We start from the raw sequence: 18,987 nt of genomic DNA, 5'->3' as shown, positions 1-18,987 counted from the left end.
AAAAGTCCAGGTAACAAAAAAGACAGTCCAAGGGGGCGACGACGGTGGGAGGAGCCAGGGAGGAAACAGGAGGGACCTGAAGCAGGAGAGCAGGACCCAGATCGCAGCCAGGATGACGGCCCACGGAGGAGCCGACGGAGGGAGGAGCCATGGTGGAGGAAGGACCGCCAACTCCGTGGGGCCGACCGACAGAGGCAGAGCAGCTGGCAGAGGAACCCGAAGCGGAGATGGAGAGCCGAAGATCCAGGGCGACACCGCGGATCCGGAGGGCCAAGGCGGAACAGGAGGCTCTGGCGGCCGAGGCGGAGGCGGAGATCCGGAGGTCCGCGGCGGAGCCGGAGCGACAGAGGACGAAGGCGACGCTGACGGGAAGGAGGAGCCTGACAGAGCCGGAGGGACAGAGGGACGAGGCGAAGCCAGAGGAGTGGAGTCCCGAGGCGGCGGATGGTCGACGACTGACCAAGGCGGAGCCGGAGGGACGATGGAGCCCGGTGGAGCTGGTGGGCCGACGGGCGACGGTGGAGAGGAGGGCGCCGAGAGCCGTGGTGGAGCCGCAGGGTCGGAGGGCCGAGGTGGAGATCTGGACTCGTAGGCTGGAGGCGGAGCTGAGGGATCCTCCAGCCATGCCACCGATGTTAGTTGGCATCCCTGCGGCGAGCCCACTGCAGAGATGGTGGGCTGAGGGTGAGCAAGGGGACTGACTGATGACCTGGGAGACTTTGGGCGGCTGGGCGGAACCAGCGGGGACTCAGGACGGCTGGGCGGAACCAGCGGGAACTCAGGACGGCTGGGCGGAACCAGCGGGAACTCAGGACGGCTGGGCGGAACCAGCGGGAACTCAGGACGGCTGGGCGGAACCAGCGGGAACTCAGGACGGCTGGGCGGAACCAGCGGGAACTCAGGACGGCTGGGCGGAACCAGCGGGAACTCAGGACGGCCGGGGCGGAACCAGCGGGAACTCAGGACGGCCGGGGCGGAACCAGCGGGAACTCAGGACGGCCGGGGCGGAACCAGCGGGAACTCAGGACGGCTGGGCGGAACCAGCGGGGACTCAGGACGGCTGGGCGGAACCAGCGGGGACCAGGCAGATTCAGACAGAAGAGGGCGGGTGGGAAATTTATGTAATCCAGAGGTTCAGAGAAAAAGTCTATCAAATCAGGCGTGTTATATTCCACAACTTCGGAAAACAAAGTCTATTAAGTCCCCAGAGATGTTTTCCAGCTCACCCCCAGCGGAGTTGCAGTGGGCAGGGCTCTCCATTTCCCTCATCTGCTCCACGTCGCAATCCACCGTCGCAGATGTAGAATCCGGCTCACGCACCTGGTCAGCCGGAGAAGGCTCTGGCTCTGTCGCTCGCGGCTCTAGTCCCTCATCCGCGGTGCGCTCGGGTTCATGCTCTGCGTGTCGGGGTGATGGTAGGCTGCTCTCTGGGTCATGAGTGGGGCTGACGTCCTCCTCGACGCTGCCGACAGTCCAGGAAGATCCACAGGACGCCAGCACCCACTCGATGTATCCGGCGAGGCTCTCTCGAGGACCCTCCCCGGACAGCTGCGTCTTGATGTTGTCATTTAATCCATGGCGGAAGAAAGTGCATAAGCAGCTGTCCGGGTAGTGTGTTGATGGAGCGAGGAATACAAAGTCTCTTGTGTGGTCCTCGAGAGAGCGGTTCCCCTGCTTCAGGAGGATGATGAATACATTCGGGTCATCCATGACGGGGAAAAATAAAAAATAAAAATAAACACTGAGACCAAAACGGAAAAGAAACGCAGGGGAAAAATGCCGTGACTGTTTGCGGTCGGTCCTTATGTCAGGGGTGCGTGCAGGAGTAGACGAGACGATAGACAATATTTACAAAGTTCAATATATTTAATATAAATCTCCGAATGGAACAAGGCTGGAACAAGGCTGGAACAAGGCAGGAACATTCACACACGTCTATTACACAGAAGGACCGACAGGGAACTGAAATCAAAGACAGACTTTTAAAGACAGACTAATTAACAAACACAGGTGACACAGATGACTAATAATTACAAGGACAGGTGCAGGGAATCACAATAACGAAGGGCTAAACCAAATGACAGATCAACGGGGGGAAGACAAATGGGAAAAACCAATGATAAGACAGACAGAACTGTGACAAGATGACTAATTAACTTATTGACAAACATTATATTTTAAGTTTTCATTTTAATTTTAGTTTATTTATTTATTATATATATATTTATTTAGTTTTTTTTTTTCTTTTTTAAGTTTTAGTAATTTTAGTGCTTCAACTGAACTTTTTACATTTGTACTTAGTTGCCAAGGTGACATTTACATTTTTTTAATATAATATGTTTTTTTTTTTTAGTTCATCTTAAATTAAAAGTTTGGGATCAGTAAGATTTTTTTTTTTTAATAAGTTTCTTATGCTCATCAAGGCTGTATTTATTTGTAACAATATTTTATATTAAACTACAACATTTAAAAGTTTGTGGTCAGTGAATAGTTTTTTTTTTTTTAAGAAATTATTTTGTTCAGCAAGGATGTTAATAAATATTGTTAGAAAAGATTTCTATTTTAAATAAATTCTGTTCTTTTGAACTTCTTTAATATCAAAGAATCCTGAAAAACACAGGTTCCAAAAAAACATGAAGCACAACTGCTTCCAACATTAATAATAAAAGCAATAAATCAGCATAAAATGATTTCTGAAGGATGATGTGACACTGAAGACTGGAGTAATGATGCTGAAAATTCAGCTTTTCTTCACAGGAATACTATTTTAAAATATAATAAAACAGAAAAACATTATTTTAAACTGTAATAATATTTCAAAATTCTATTTTTGATCAAGACATGCAGCCTTGATATGCAAAAGAGAATTCTTTAAAACTGTGTCAGACTGTGTTTTGTTTTTATATATCTCTCCACTTGACAACTCTGGTCTTGAACAGTGTTAACTGCATTTTTCAGACTAAAGCCTAAATCATCAACAAATTACCCAGTGCACATTTAAGATTGAGAGCACTTTAAACTAGTGATAGGTTCTGCTCTGAAAAAGCAGATTCCTTTGTTTACGAAACAGCTTTTTAAAACTCACTGTGCTAAACCCATCCTTACCTTACGTAATGATTTACATAAGACCCACAGGAAGTCTCATGTTCAGTCTACACTATTTCTAATGATCGGTTGTTCTGTATATTTTCATTCTTTCCCTCAGGTATTTGTTTGGACTGTCAGGACAACACTCAGGGCCACAACTGTGAGGAGTGTCTGCCTAACTTTTACCGGCGTCATGGTGAGGGGTCTGCGGATGCTTGCCTGCCTTGTCCCTGCTCCTCTGAGACCTCCAGCGGCAGCTGCCATCTCGGTGAGTCTGCATCTCTGTGACACGATGACAGGCTTCAGGGCAGCTTCTGCATTCAGCACATGATGTCCTGAAAGTGACTGGGAATTATTCAGCAGGGCACAGAAAGTTCACATTTTTTGTCCCTTTTTGCAAAACATGCACTGATGAGTCTTACTTAGCACTAACTTTTGAATGGTAGTCTATCACTTTTTCCATAAAAGTATTAAGGACTTTTGTTTTGAACACTTATAATATTAAGAAATGTTTCATAAAACACCAAATCAGCATATTAGAAACATTTCTGAAGGATCATGTGACACTGAGGACCAGTGTTGTTTTCGTCAACGATGACGATGACGAAATCATTTCGTTGACGCCACTTTTTTCCATGACGATAACGAGACGTTGACGAGATAAAAATGGCTCGTTGAAGACTAAAACATGACGAGACGTGTGTGAGTTTTCGTTGACGAGACGAGAATAGACGAAAATGTTAGTGGGTGGTCCGTCAGACGTTTAAAATGCATGACATTTCTGCTTATTGTGCATGCCAATTAAAACCGGAAAATATCTGCCGCTATGGCAAGCCGTTTTAGCATTAAATTCTCTTTGCCATACTACTATGGCAAGCCGTTTTAGCATTCCATCCTTGTTTGTCTTTTATGTTTTAAAACATTCCTTCATTATTGTAATTATTGGTAAAAATAGTCGATCCGGAAGCTCACATTGTGTTGAACTATAGATCTGCTATTTTCAGAACTTATAAGTGACACTACCCAACAGCAAAATACTTACTGACCTACATTAATTTCTTAAAAGACTACTTTTTCCCCTTTTTTGACTAAAACTAGACTAAAACCTTTTTGACTTTTCGTCGACTAAAACTAGACTAAAACTTTCTTGACTTTTCGTCGACTAAAATTGTACTAAAACTATCACATATAGAAGTGACTAAAATTTGACTAAAACTAATAAGCATTTTAGTCCAAAAGACTAAGACTAAGACTAAATCTAAGATGGTTGTCAAAAACAACACTGTTGAGGACTGCAGTAATGATGCTGGAATTAAACTTTGCATCACAGGAATAAAATACTATTCCTGATAATAATAAATTATGTTATTTTATAAGTTTCAACCTATTCCTTGATGGATTTATACACAATCTGGATGGTCTTAGCTAAAAATGTATATGGTACCTAGGAGCCAATCAGAGACCTTGTTTCCATCTCAGGTGGCCTTCATTGGATGCAATTGCACAGCAACAGCTACGGTGATGTGGCTTTGGGTTGTCACTTTATATTTACGGTCACTGGAGCCTGAGGAGGAAAGTCAATGAGCCAGTGTGAGGAAGAGAGAGAGAGAGAGAAAGGGCACTGAAAGTTCAGAACTCTTATATAAGTGTACTCAGTATTATTTATATATTTATAGGTCAAATACGAGAGGCATAATGTGCAGTCAGCCGGTCATTGTATTTGTACTAATAATGATAGTTAGACCGTACATTACGCCAACAATTACGTGGCTACCTAACAAATCTACAAATAAATAAATATGTGGACATGTAATATTCATTTTAGTTTACGTTATTTTATCGTTTTATATAGGAGAGAGAGGGAAAAGGCAAGGGAGTGCCTTAGTTTCCACAACTAAAGGCACTTCGTTTTAAAGAGATAGTTCACCCAAAAATGAAAATTCTGTCATTAAAGGGTCCTATTATGCTCTTTTACAAAGTCTTTATTTTGTTTTGGGGGTGCACTAGAACATGCTCTCATGCTTGCTGGTTGGAAAAAACACATTATTTTTCACATAATTTACATTATTACAATAGCTTTCTCCCTAGCCTGGCACAAATGGCTCGATTAGTTCCGGGTTTGATGAAGGTCTGCCTTTGGAAAAACGAAATGTATTGTGATTGGTTAACAGTCCCACTGTGCAATTGGCGAATAGCATTTCAGTCCTGCCACAGCAGCAAATCCCGTGTACAACTGTGCAAACTAGATTAAAGTAATTATTACGTTTAAATATAGATATTCATCTTACAAAAACACATCGGATCGCTAAAGGAGGCTTTTACTGACCCTGCCGGAGCCATGTGAGGCACTTTTTATTATGGATCGACTTGTTTTGGACTGATGAAGAGAAACACTTGTCTGCCGTTCAGTGTATGCCTATATGCCTGTATTCTAAATCCTGGGAGTGCCAGGATTATTTTTAACTCTGATTTATGACTGGGTCCAAAACGTTATATTAGTGATTCATTTAAAGATAGCAATACAGCAGAAAAAAGTTACAAAAAAAAAACCCCAGTGCTTTAAAAAAAATACTTTTATGCAAGTCTAAAGTAGTCTAATGGTGCGTTCAGACGCACACCAGACGCGAATGGCGCGTTAAGCGCGAGTGATTTACTTGTTAAGTCAATGCAAAGACGCGATAGACCTTCCTGCGGCGCTATTCGCGCGAATAAGGCGGCGCGAATTGAGCGTTTCGGGCGAGTTGAAAAATTTGAACTTTGGCGAAAATTCGTGCCGCGTTAACCAATCAGGAGCTTGCTCTAGTAGTGACGGAGGCAGAAATCTGAAACAACAATGAGGACAAAATCACCGTTGCTGTCTGTGGTTACTAGGAGCTGTACCATACATCTTTGTACTTTTATAGAAACAGAAATAAAAAGGATCTTGCTTGGAAGAAAGTGAGTGAAGAGGTCGGACAATCTGGTAAGTTTTAAAAAACGCTCTTTACTCAATTTGACCTACATATATGTGACCTTGGACCACAAAACCAGTCGTCGCTGGGGTATGTTTGTAGCAATAGCCAAAAATACATGGTATGGGTCAAAATTATTGTTTTTTCTTTTATGCCAAAAATCATTAGGAAATGAAGTAAAGATCATGTTCCATTAAGATTTTTTGTAAGATTCCTACTGTAAATATATCAAAATGTAATTTTGATTAGTAATATGCACTGTTAAGAGCTTAATTTGGACGACTTTAAAGGTGATTTTCTCAGTATTTTGATTTTTTTGCACCCTCAGATTCCAGATTTTCAAATAGATGTATCTCGGCCAAATATTGTCCTATCCTAACAAACCATACATCAACAGAAAGCTTATTTGTTGAGCTTTCATATGATGTATACATCTCAGTTTTGTAAAATTTTACCTAATGACTGGTTTTGTGGTCCAGGGTCACATATATACATATTGAGACTACAAGCAAGCTAAAGCTGGCAAATTGAGCTCATTCACCTATTTTACAACTACTTTCCCGCTGACGAGTGGCAGACGTCCATCCCATGACGCGAATTCGCGTCTGTTGTGAAGTAAATTTCACGCGCGATTGACGCGAATTTCACGCGCGAATGAAGCGAGTAAACTTAAATGTTCAAGCGTCCAACTACGCGCGAATAGTCGCGCCTGGTGTGAACACCCCATAACATGTCTCCACTGTCATAGTTAAACATGCTTTGTTTCTTATCAAAACTACAAAAGTCCTTCAGTCAAGAGCAGTGAGTGATTTTTCTCTTTGTATTTTTACGTTTTATTAATATTAAACACAGAGAGAAGGAATAATATTTGTTGCTGCTTTAAGTGCCACACGGATCCAAAATACTGTTACACACGTATTTTTACTCTCAACCGTTTATGATCATTTAAGACTAGGGATGCACCGATACCAATCGGTCGATAAAGCTTGCGCGTTTTGTCAGTAAAGCCGGTTCTGTAATCAGCGGTAAATGCCATCAGGTGCGTGATTTCACGTTGAGCCGTACAGTATATACTACACACAGCCGTTGTTGTATCAGTGTGAATGTGCGCAGCTCGTCGGTGAACAACGGCTGTGTGTAGTATATACGGCTCAACGTGAAATCACGCACCTGATGGCATTTACCGCTGATTACAGAACCGGCTTTACTGACAAAACGCGCAAGCATTATCGGCCGATTCGTATCGGTGCATCCCTATTTAAGACATAACTGACAAGAGTTTACACAAATAATCACCAAGTGCCTCATTTTTAAATATTTTTGAGTGTATTTGACCATTTAGGTGCGCACCATAAGCTAAAATAACTTTACATGTCCGTGTTCTGCTCTGTCTCTGAGCGCATACACAGAACAGCACAAGTTTTCTTACTCACTATTAAAAACACAACATCAAAGAAACATTAATAAATCAAGCACGTCCCGTTTTATGACAGTCATTGTTATGGATGAGCAAAAGCACACCACTGGAAAGGGGGTGGAATGGGGTGCAATAATCGTTTTATCTCGATTACTGCATTTTCATGATCGTTAGAAGAAAAAGTCGAAATCGAAACTTCGACTAATTGTACAGCCCTACAGCATACGCTGTATGCGTCCAGTGGATACTCTCCAAAATGGTGCTACAGTGATACGGAGGAGACAAATGGTTGAATAAAGTCATTATTTTTGTTGTCTTTGCGTACACTAAGTATTCTCATATCTTTGTAAAATTATGGTTGAACCACTGATGGTAGATGGACTATTTTGACAACGTCTTTAAAACTTTTCTGGGCTTTGACAATGTTATTTACTTGGCAGTCAGTGGGACAGCCACAAAGCTCCCGTTTTTCATCCAAAATATCTTAAATTGTGTTCTGAAGATGAACTAAGCTTTTACCGGTTTGGAACAACATGGGGGTAAGTGATTAATGACAATATTTTCATTTTGGGGTGGAATAACCCATTAATTACTCACCCTCATGTTGTTTATCTTAGGAACACAAATTAAGATATTTCTGATGAAATCCGACAGCACAGACAGCAATGCAACTGACATGTTTAAGGCCCAGAAAGGTAGTAAGGACATCTTTAAAATAGTCCATGCGACATCAGTGGTTCAATAGTAATGTTATGAAGCTATGAGAATACTGTTTGTGCACAAAAAAAACTAAAATAACAGCTTTATTTAAGAATTTCTTCTCTTCCTTGTCAGTCTTTGACGCACATTCACGAGAGTACCATGAAGCATACATGTTTCATTTTGTGGAGTGGTGTAATAGTTCAAGATTTGGGCTAATGAAGGGTTGTAGATTTAAATTGTGCTTTTTTATTATTATTATTATTATTTTTTTTTTTTACTGATCCACCATTGTGCTCTTGAGGTAAAAGCTTGAACCCAGGTTACTTCTATAAGTTGCTACCTATTAAGCTGGGTGTCCACCGAAAAGTTCAGAGAAAAATAGTGCATAAAATTAAATAAAATATTTTAATAAATAAATACATTTTTTATAAATAATTGATAAATAAAATGTAAATAAAATTTAAATGTTTGAATAAAAAAAAAAAAGAAAATGTATTATTTTATTTTAATTTGGAATTAAAAATAAAATGTAAAATTAAAAATAAATGTTAATAAATTATAAAACAAATAATTAATATAATAGCTATAAATAAAATAAATAATATTATATTATAATCAATAAATAACTTAAATACGAATAAATACTTTAATAATCCCAAAAGAAGTGATTAATATATATATATTTTTAAAAAGTGATTAATATAATATTTTTGAGAAAAAATAAAAGTAGTACAATACAAAATAGTCAAATAAGCTAAAATTTACAATTTTGCTTTTTAAAGACAGGTTGAAAATCGTAAGATTAATTGCTATATTTTGTTATATTTGCTATATGATATACAAGCTTGCATTTATTTGATCCAAAATACAAAAGCAGTAATATTGTTGTTATCATTTATTTATTAATTAATTTTTTCAGGAAAGAAATTAATACTTTTATTTAGCAAGGATGCTTTGAATTGATCCAAAGTGATAATAAAGCATTTTTAATCTTCGAAATATTTATATTTTAGATAAATGCTGTTCTTCTGAACTTTCTATTCATCAAACCTGAAATTTTTTTTACTTAGCTGTTTTCCACGTAATAAAAAAATGTTTCTCGAATAGCAAATCAGAATATATATATATAACACCTATATATAAACATCTAAATAAAATCAATGTACATTTAAACATCTAATAATACTTCATATTGATTAGAAAGTAAGATGTGCACACTCTGAAAAACTATAGATAGATAGATATATTCCTCTTTTAATAGGAAATACCTCAACACAGGAAATAAAACTCATATCAAGCCATTTCTTGGGGTCTTTCATGTTCACAAAACTCTCAAACCACTCAAAAAGAGCACAAATTCAGGCCAAATGTGTGCTTGTACATGTCTAAACTCTTGAGTTGTCTCCCCCTGGTGACGCTAAAGGTGGTAAAGCTTTGTCTGTTGGCTTCACACTGTCAGTAGCTGCTGCATGAAGCTGGCACAGGGCATGGCCCACAAGTTCTCATGGCAGGAATGGGAGGAGTGCCGAAATGAATTCCTCCACCTTCTGGCCACTTCCTTCTGTCACTGGCCGGCAGTGTGTCTCCTCCATCTTTCTGATTTCATGTCACAGGCAGTGACAGTGAGTGAGGCCGGTCAGTGGTGTGGTGTGAGGAGAGATCTGCTTCAGGGAGGGGTTGCCCTGGTAACAGCGGCCATTGAGAAAACGGAGCAGCGGTGTCATGACTATTGAAACTGCAGAGAAGCTTGCATTACTGCGTGATGTGTCTGCTAGCAGGCGGTTGTAGGTCAGTCAGCGAGTGCCGCAGTAGTCAGGCAGGTCAGGATGTTAATCCAGTACAGTCATTCACACATCCTGCTAACTGGGTTTCTTTCCTATCATGAATATTTCATTATGTGTGTGTGGTCCTGGTAAACCTTAATTTATGGCGACGAAATTGTCTCCACAACGATGGCAGTATCCAACATTTTTTGGTCTCAATGAGGAAACAAGCTTATAAATCATTTAAAATTAGGTTTTTTGAAAATCTAAAAATGCAGAAAGTTTCCTGTGAGGGGTAGGGTTAGAGGTTTGTTAGGGGTACAGTTTGTACAGTAGAAAAACCATTACATCTATGGAATGTCCCCATAAAACATGGAAATGAAACACTCTTAAGAATGCTTAAAACTTTGTTCCACCATATTCCACCTACAGTACAAACAAATGTGACCCTTGACCACAAAACAAGTCATAAGGGTCAATTTTTCAAATTGAGATTTATATACTTTTTTTTTTTTTATTATACTTTTTAAGTTTTCCATTGATGTATGGTTTGTTAGAATAGGACAATATTTGGTTGAGATACAACTATTTGAAAATCTGGAATCCGAGGGTGCAAAAAAATCTAAATATTGAGAAAATCATCCTTTAAAGTTGTCCAAATGAAGTTCTTAGCAATGCATATTACTAATTAAAAATTTAATTTTGCTATATTTATGGTAAGACATTTACAAAATATCTTAATGGAACAAGTCTAATGACTTTTGGCATTAAAGAAAAATAATTTCAATAATTTTGACCCATACAATGTATTGCTACAAATACACCTGTGCTACTTAAGACTGGTTTTAACTGTACAGGATTTAGACTGAAAACTATACAGGTTTGGAACAACATGAGGGTGAGTAAATGATGACAGAATTTTATTTTTGGGTAACTGTTCCTTTAAGAACAATCTAAACGTACTCATTTATGTAGAAAATGTTTTGAATTAGTAAATTAAAAGGCAGTTTTCAGTTTTACCACTTAGTTTTCATTTATTTTATCCTCCACTTCTGTAGAATATGGTGTCAGACTTGAAATTTGGTGCTGTGGCGACACCTTGTGGTTGGACTTTGAACTACAAGTGGCCTCTAAGCGTATTTTACACTTAAGTTACATAAAAAAAAAAAAAAACAAAAAAAACCTATCTTCACTATTCAGGGCCATTTTTGCCAATATTTTTGCCAAAAATGCTTTTTTTTTTTTTTTTTTTTTTTTTTTAATGTAAAGATAATTACTTAAAAAAAGATTTCAATTACGTTTTTTTTAAAAATATTTCTTCAAACATAACAGAGACAAGATGAAAAATTTAATTGTAACAATAATTTGATGAATTAAAACAGACTGTTGGCAAAAAATATGCCAAAAGTACAGCATGAATAACAACATACTAATAATACACTAATGTTTTTAGAAACTGTGGTTAAATTAATAAATGTTTATACATTTACTTGAATGTTTGAAAATGTTGTTAGAGTTTGACAGGCTAAAGAAATGACATATAGCTAAAATGATCAACTAAAATGTTATTTTCATTCACAAAAAAATGTAGTCAGAGTGAAATGGAATACATTAAAGGGATAGTTCACCCAGAAATGAAAATTCTGTTATTAATTACTCACTCTTATGTTGTTCAAAACCTGTAAGACCTTTGTTCATCTTTGGAACACAAATTAAGATATTTTTGATAAATTCGATGTCCCTGCATAGACAGCAACACAACTGACACATTCAAGACCCAGAAAGGTAGTAAGGACATCAGTAAAATAGTCCATGTGACATTAATGGTTTAACCATAATGAAGCGATGAGAATACTTTTTGTGCGCAAAGAAAACTAAAATAACAGCTTTATTCAACAATTTCTTCTGTTTCGTGTAAGTCTTCTGATATAGAATGTCCATCCCTCTTAGTTCATCATCTGTATATTCTGGTTCAAATAAGTAGGGCTGAGCAAAATTGCAAGTTATCCTCTCTGGCAAAATCTTGAGACATGTTTGCGCTTCATTTGTGTTCTGAAGTTTCAAAAAGGTCTTATGGGTTTGGAACAACATGAGGATGAGTAATTAATGACAACATTTTCATTTTTGGGTGAACTGTCCCTTTAATATGACATGACAAAAATGGCTAAATTAAAAAAAACTTTTTTTAGCAAAAGACAAAAACCATGACTAAACCTAAAAAAAACGTTTGTAAAAACTGTGAATTGACCGTATGAAGTCTAAGTTTCCTTTAATTTCACACTAATGTCTGACAGAATATGTAATTTGTTGGATTATGTAATGACATTCATACATTCATACAAAGTGTTTTCAACTATCTAAATACCTTTTATAGGCCCATTGTACATTAAAATGAGCCCAGCATTAGAAAGGCAAATGAAGGTTGTGCATGGCGAGACTACAATATTCCCAAGCTCGGGAATCCACTCATTATAACATAGTGTAGATGCGATGTAAACAAGAGATTCATTGTGCAGTGCAGAAAGCTTATTAACTGAACGTCGACTCGTGAGAACGAAAGTGAAAGTAAGTGGCAGCTTTTAGTGATTATATGAGGGAGGGCTCTTTGCTCGGATTCTAGGCTGTATATTACTCAAGTCATAATTTTATTTGTCTTGATGTTTCAAATGACTCCTTTGTGTGCTTTTCCTTGGCGAACTGCCACGCACTCGAATAGAACGCACGTACTGTCAGTTGGGCTATAAATGCACTTGTATGAATGCACAAAAGCAAACCCCACCGCATGTCTTCAGAACACTTGGAATATGGAATTAGTTGCATGGGATAATTTCATGTTTGTAAAAAGATTGAAAGTTGAAGTTTACAATTGATTAAATGGACAAGTGCAAGCATTTATTATCTTTTGTGATCCGGAAAAAAACGATAGACTCATATAATATGGCTTTAGAACAGCACCAGGTTGACTAATTACTGGTTGTGAAGGGATAAATAAATTAAAAACTAGGAGAGCGAGTGAACAAAATAAGGGTTAGGCATAAAAGCCTGATAGCACATGTACATCTTAGAGACGTGACGTCTGCATTTACATCTGCAAGACGTAGTTTGCTCATCTGCAATGCGTCTATTGGACGTTTCAGATGTCAAATAGACGTCTTTAAGATGTTTATTTAGAATGTATGTAAAACATACATCTTACAGACATCTGCTAGACATTTGTACACAGCGTTGCTTTCCAGATCAAGAGATCTTTTACAGACATCTTGCAGACGTAAGTGTGCTACCTGGGCATAGTTATTGTGTTGGGGCCCCATACCTGGAGTTTGCTTAGGGCCCCCAAATCACTAAGTCCGCCCTTGTCCATGAAGATAAATTTCTTACCGTAAATATACCAAAACTTAATTTTTAATTAGTAATATGCATTGCATTTGGACAACTTTAAAGGTGATTTCCTAAATATTTCGATTTTTTTGCACCCTCAGATTCCAAAACGTTCAAATAGTTGTATCTCAACCAAATATTGTCCTATCGTAACAAACCATACAAAACTTATTCAGCTTTCACGTGATGTTTAAATCTCAATTTCAAAAAAATGGACCCTTATGACTGTTTTTGTGGTCCAGGGTCACATATTCTTGTAATGCTAGATGAAATAACCAACAAATCTCTTTTTTGCTACATTGTGTTTGCATATTTGTGTCATCATGTAACCTAGGGCTGTTTGATTGCATTTACAGATTCCAGTGGACGACCTGTATGTGACGAATGTAAGCCTGGCTTCTCCGGCCCGACATGCAACATCTGCACGGATGGTTTATTTAAATCGGCAGGCATGTGTGTGCCCTGCGACTGTAACGGGAACGCGGACCCTCGCTCCATGCCACAAATATGCCACCCTGAGACTGGCCACTGCCACCGCTGCATCAACCACACAGCGGGAGCACACTGTGAGATCTGCGCTCGCGGATACATGGGGGACGCCCGCTACCACAACTGCACCCTGAGAGGTACGACAAGTGTGCATAAGCACTAATGGTCAATTTTGGAATAATTTAGATTTTGAGCTTTTTGAGCATATTTTATGTAGCCTAGAAAAATCCAGACCCTAATCTATTAAGATTAAGGGTCTGGCATCGAGCAATGAAAAGGGCCTAACTTGAGGGGCGGCACCAAGCATGCATTTGAAACTCTCACTGCACGCAACTGGATAACGCCACGACCAATCACAACAATTCTTGCAAAGGAACGATTCGAGCGCGGTTTTCTGTTCCTCTTTTATATGAAAAGCCAAGTCTAACATTGTTGCGGCCAAAGCCGTTTCAAACAACTGGTGTTCATCTGTAGCCATCTTTCAATGTTTACTAAATGATTCCGGACGTCGCAGCGCTGTCGTCATCAGCGTAGCTCGCCTCTGGCCCGCCTACATCAGATACACCGATTTGATTGGTTCCCAGAACTGCTTACGTAATGCAGTAACGGGCATCATTGCTCGATGCCAGAGTGTCTTGCAAAGACAATTCAAATTGTGCTCTCGCGAGACCTCTGGATTTCCAGGGTATATCTTATGCTCACCATAGCTGCATTTATTTAATTTAAACCATAGTCATTTTATATTTTAATATAATTTTAAATATTAGAATAATCAGCATATTCGAATGATTTCTATAGGATCATGTGACACTGAAGATTGCAGTAATGATGCTGAAAATTCAGCTTTTCATCACAGGAATAAATTACATTTTAAAATATATTTAAACAGAAAACAGTTATTTTAAATTGCAATGATATTCTTATAATTAATAATACTACTGTATTTTATATTTAATCAAATACAGACTTACAAAAAAAAAGTATTTTAGTATAGATACAAACATTCCCTGACTTGACGCGTGAAATATCATATTTTCTCTCCATCTAAAATTACCAATTATTTTTAAAAGAAACTCATGATATCATGAAACTTGCAAACGCTTGCAAGTCCCATGATTCGTTCTTCCTCAAAAGTGGTATCTTGTTAACAGTTTCAAGGCAGACAAATAAAAATGTGCAGGCAGTTTCCTTGAAACTGCATATCTGCCAGCAAATCCAAATGGTGCATTTTAGCAAGTGCTTGCTGTTTTGTGTACAATATTTTAGTATATAAGTGTTTATTGAATTTGAGTTTGAGTCTGTCATCCCACTTATGAAACAGCATGTGTCACTGCATTTTTTTTTATCAGTAACTCATAATTGCGTCATGTCAGAGGTATGCGAGTCCAGACCATTTGTTGCTGAAGTGGTTGCTAAGATCCCATCACATGAGTCATGAACATTGAATGCAAGCTTTGTAGTCTGGATAATTTTTAATGATTTTATTATACTGTTTACCGTAACTAGGAATAAGGCTCCATGTTTATGGTCAGTGTAGACTTCCTGTGTGGGCAGCCTGTTACATTAGTTTAACTTTAGGGCAGCTGACAAGTGGACATGGACATACAGATGACAAGGTTTTAAGTATATTTGCATCTTTCTTTAACACTTTTGACAGGTTTTAATATTTAAACTTCCATCTGCTGAATCCACACAAATCAGAACATAAAGTTTGAACATCTCTTTAATGCTTGTTAATGCATTAATGCTTTCCGTCACACCATAGGACTGAAAATATGAACAAAGTTCATAGTAGCTCCATGTCAGATATTACAAATGTTATGAGTAGTGGGGACGTGTGTTACGTGACTTATCTGCTTCCTGTTGGGGTGCTTTTTTAAACATTTTCTTTTAATTTTAGCCCATTTTGAAATGGATTTTGTGAGTCACATTATGCAATAAGTAATTACAAAATAGGAAATCCCTTTTTGTAGAAATAATTTTTGTTGAAATGGACCTACAGAATGTGGAAAAATAATTGTATTTTTATCCACATTTTGATCATACAAACAGCCATACCACCGAGTTGTTTCCTTTTTTTCCATTTAACCGGAAAAATTGAAAGGATAATTTTGTTTGTTGTCAACACCTGCATTCTTTGCTGTTCAAAGGATGAAAATCTATAAGAAAAATACACACACACACATACAGTGCCTTGCAAAAGTATTCATACCCCTTCATTCTTATCTTGTTTTGTTTCAGCATTATGTTAAACTGCTTTAAATTACTTTTTTTCCACATCAATCTACATCTCATACACCATAATGACAAAGCACAAAACAGGTTTGTAACAACTTAGCAAATTTATTAGAAAAAAAAACCTGGAAAAATCCTGTTGCATAAGTATTCATACCCTTTTCTGAGACACTCGAAATTTAGCTCAGGAGCATTCATATTGCTTCTAGATGTTGCTACACTTCGAGTGGAGTTAAACTGTGGCAAATTCATTTGAATGAGTATGATTTAGAAAGACACACACTTCTCAGAAAAGGTCTAACAGCTGAAAATGCATATCAGAGCAAAAACCAAGTCCTGAGGTCAAGATAACTGCCTGTAGAGCTCAGTGACAGACTTGTGTTAAGGCAATGATCTAGAGAAGAGTTCAGAAAAAAATCTGCTGCATTGAAGGTTCACAGAAGCATGTAGCCTCCATTATCCATAATGGAAGACGATTGGAACAACTAGGACTCTAGAAAATGTCTGCCAGCCCCCATCCAACTGAATGAGCTTGAGAGGTGAAAAAGTGTGGCAAAGAATGGCAGATAATTGCCAAATGCAGATGTGCAAAGCTTGTCACATCATACCCAGAAAGACTTGAGGCTGTAAAGGTGCTTCAACTATGTACTGAGTTAAGGGTATGAATACTTATGCAATGTACTTATTTCAGTGTTTTATTTTTAATAAATTTGTAAAATTAGCAATTCTGATTTTTGCTTTGTCATTATTATGGTGTATGGAGTGTAAACTGATGTGGGGAAAACTAATTTAAAGCAGCTTAACATAATGCTGCAACAAAACAAAATGTGAAAAAAATGAAAGGCACTGTATATATATATATATATATATATGTGTGTGTGTGTGTCCTCGTCACATTTTCTTGGTTAATAAACTATCAAAAAAAATAAACAATCAACTATTAACAATTAACAAATAACTAAACTATTTCATGTTTTTACATTAACAATGTAATCATTATTTTTTTATTAAAGCCAAGTATGGCTCATCAAGTTCCAAGGCAGCAGCAATTTAAACAATATATTTTATTTGTGAACTTATGTTCATCTATTCTTATTAATAGTTCATTTAAACTATTTTTAGAATTTTAGATATATTCTTATGCTGATTACTCACTAAAAACTCCCACAGATCATGTTTTCATGCTATTTTAAGCCTTATTTCGTAACAAGTGGTTATTTGTAAGTGTGTGAGTTATTTACTTATTTTTAAATTAGTCTTCCTGTTAACGCTGTTATATTGTTCATTCAGACTGATTCATGAATGTGGAATGTGCATGAACACAAGAAGCAGGATTTATAGCATGAACCAATCAGAGTTGTAATATTTTGTAATATTGGAATTTTTAATTTTTTTTACTACAAATGTTTTTCTCATCTAATATTTTGAGGAAACGCTGTCTCCCTATCCTCCTTGGAGAAAATGCCATTGATATATTCAGTTGAGGTCAAAGGTTTGCATACATCTTAAAGAATTTGCAAAATGTGAATTATTTTACCAAAATAAGAGGGATCATACAAAATGCATGTTATTTTTTATTTGGTACTGCCCTGAAGAAGATATTCCACACAAAATATGTTTACATGTAGTCTACAAGAGAAAATAATAGTTGGATTTATAAAAAATAACCCGTTCAAAAGTTTACATACACTTGATTACTAATACTGTGTTGTGAATCTGAATGATTCACAGATGTGTATATATATTGTTTAGTGATAATGATTTTGAGATCTTTGAGGACAACTGAGGGACTCATATGCAACTATTACAGAAAGTTCAAACGCTCACTGATGCTCCAGAAGGAAAAATGATGCATTAAGAGCTGGGTGGTGAAAACTTTTGGAATTTGAAGATCACGGTAAATTTAACTTATTTTGTCTTCTGGGACACATGTAAGTATCTTATGTAGCTTCTAAAGGGCAGTAATAAATGAAATATATATATATTAGGGGTGGGCATAGATTAATTTTTTTAATCTAGATTAATCTAGATTAAATCTTGGAATTAATCTAGATTAATCTAGATTAAAATGGCTAATTTGAATTCTGCTGAAGGCATTCAGAATATGTTTGCTACCCAAATAATGACTTAAAGTCTTTGAGAATGGATCATAAAGCTCATAAAGCTGTTCTATGATAATTTGTTGATGAAAATAAATTATGTTCAATTAGATGTACTTGTGTTTACTAACTAACTAACAATGAAATTATTTTTTCTCCATATTAGATTGTGTTTTTTTAACGTCAACACCTACCCAGCCCATTACATGTTACACCGTACTTTTATTTTGACAGGTTGCCGTGAAGTTTCTGTGTCATACAGTATGATATGATGCTAGGTTTCTCAAATGAAACGGTAAAAGTGACACTCACAGCAGTTTGGGAGATTGAGTTTATCTGTTCATGTGAGATGAAAATGCCAAAAATTACCGGGAGCGTCACGTGTGTTTCAGTATGCGTGTAGTAAAAGCTCGTCTCCGCAATGCATACATACAGCTAGGCAAACGGAACATATCGGATTCATATTAAAACGGTCTTTTTGCATTTCAGTTTTCACATACACTAGTCCATATCGCGATTTGAATTAAGTGACTGACCAACATTTGATTTATGAATCCAAAAAACGACGAATTTACGTGGCATTTCGCTATAGTAGATTCAGTTTTTATGAATGGAGGACGACGCGATCCCGTCTGTGTCAGAGCCATATAAAAAGATATCTTTTTATATGGCTCTGGTCTGTGTTTTGGCGGAGGAGACTTAAAAGCGCGACCATATTCTATAGTCTTCGGTATACATCCGCGTTAAACTATCAAGATGAAAGTCATCATAGCTTGCGTAGTTTAGACCCAGCTCCCAACCCAAATTTGAGAATAGATTAACGGCGATATTTTTTTTATCGCGCGATAAGAGTTTCACGTTAACGC

General features: G+C 37.5%; 1 protein-coding gene across 1 annotated transcript in view; it reads left to right on the top strand.

Annotated features, from left to right (window-relative positions):
* The window catches only part of LOC141286980 (multiple epidermal growth factor-like domains protein 9), a 59,995-nt gene that overhangs the window by 33,044 nt on the left and 7,964 nt on the right, over positions 1 to 18,987 (top strand). Inside the window, 2 exon segments of the mRNA XM_073819111.1 lie at positions 3,206 to 3,355; positions 13,655 to 13,924. Coding sequence (XP_073675212.1) covers positions 3,206 to 3,355; positions 13,655 to 13,924 — 420 coding nt within the window.

This window comes from Garra rufa, chromosome 15 (assembly GCF_049309525.1).
Source record: "Garra rufa chromosome 15, GarRuf1.0, whole genome shotgun sequence".
In the NCBI taxonomy this organism is placed as follows: Eukaryota; Metazoa; Chordata; class Actinopteri; order Cypriniformes; family Cyprinidae; genus Garra; species Garra rufa.
Note: the sequence above shows the minus strand (reverse complement) of the source record. Positions and strands in the feature narration are given on the sequence as shown.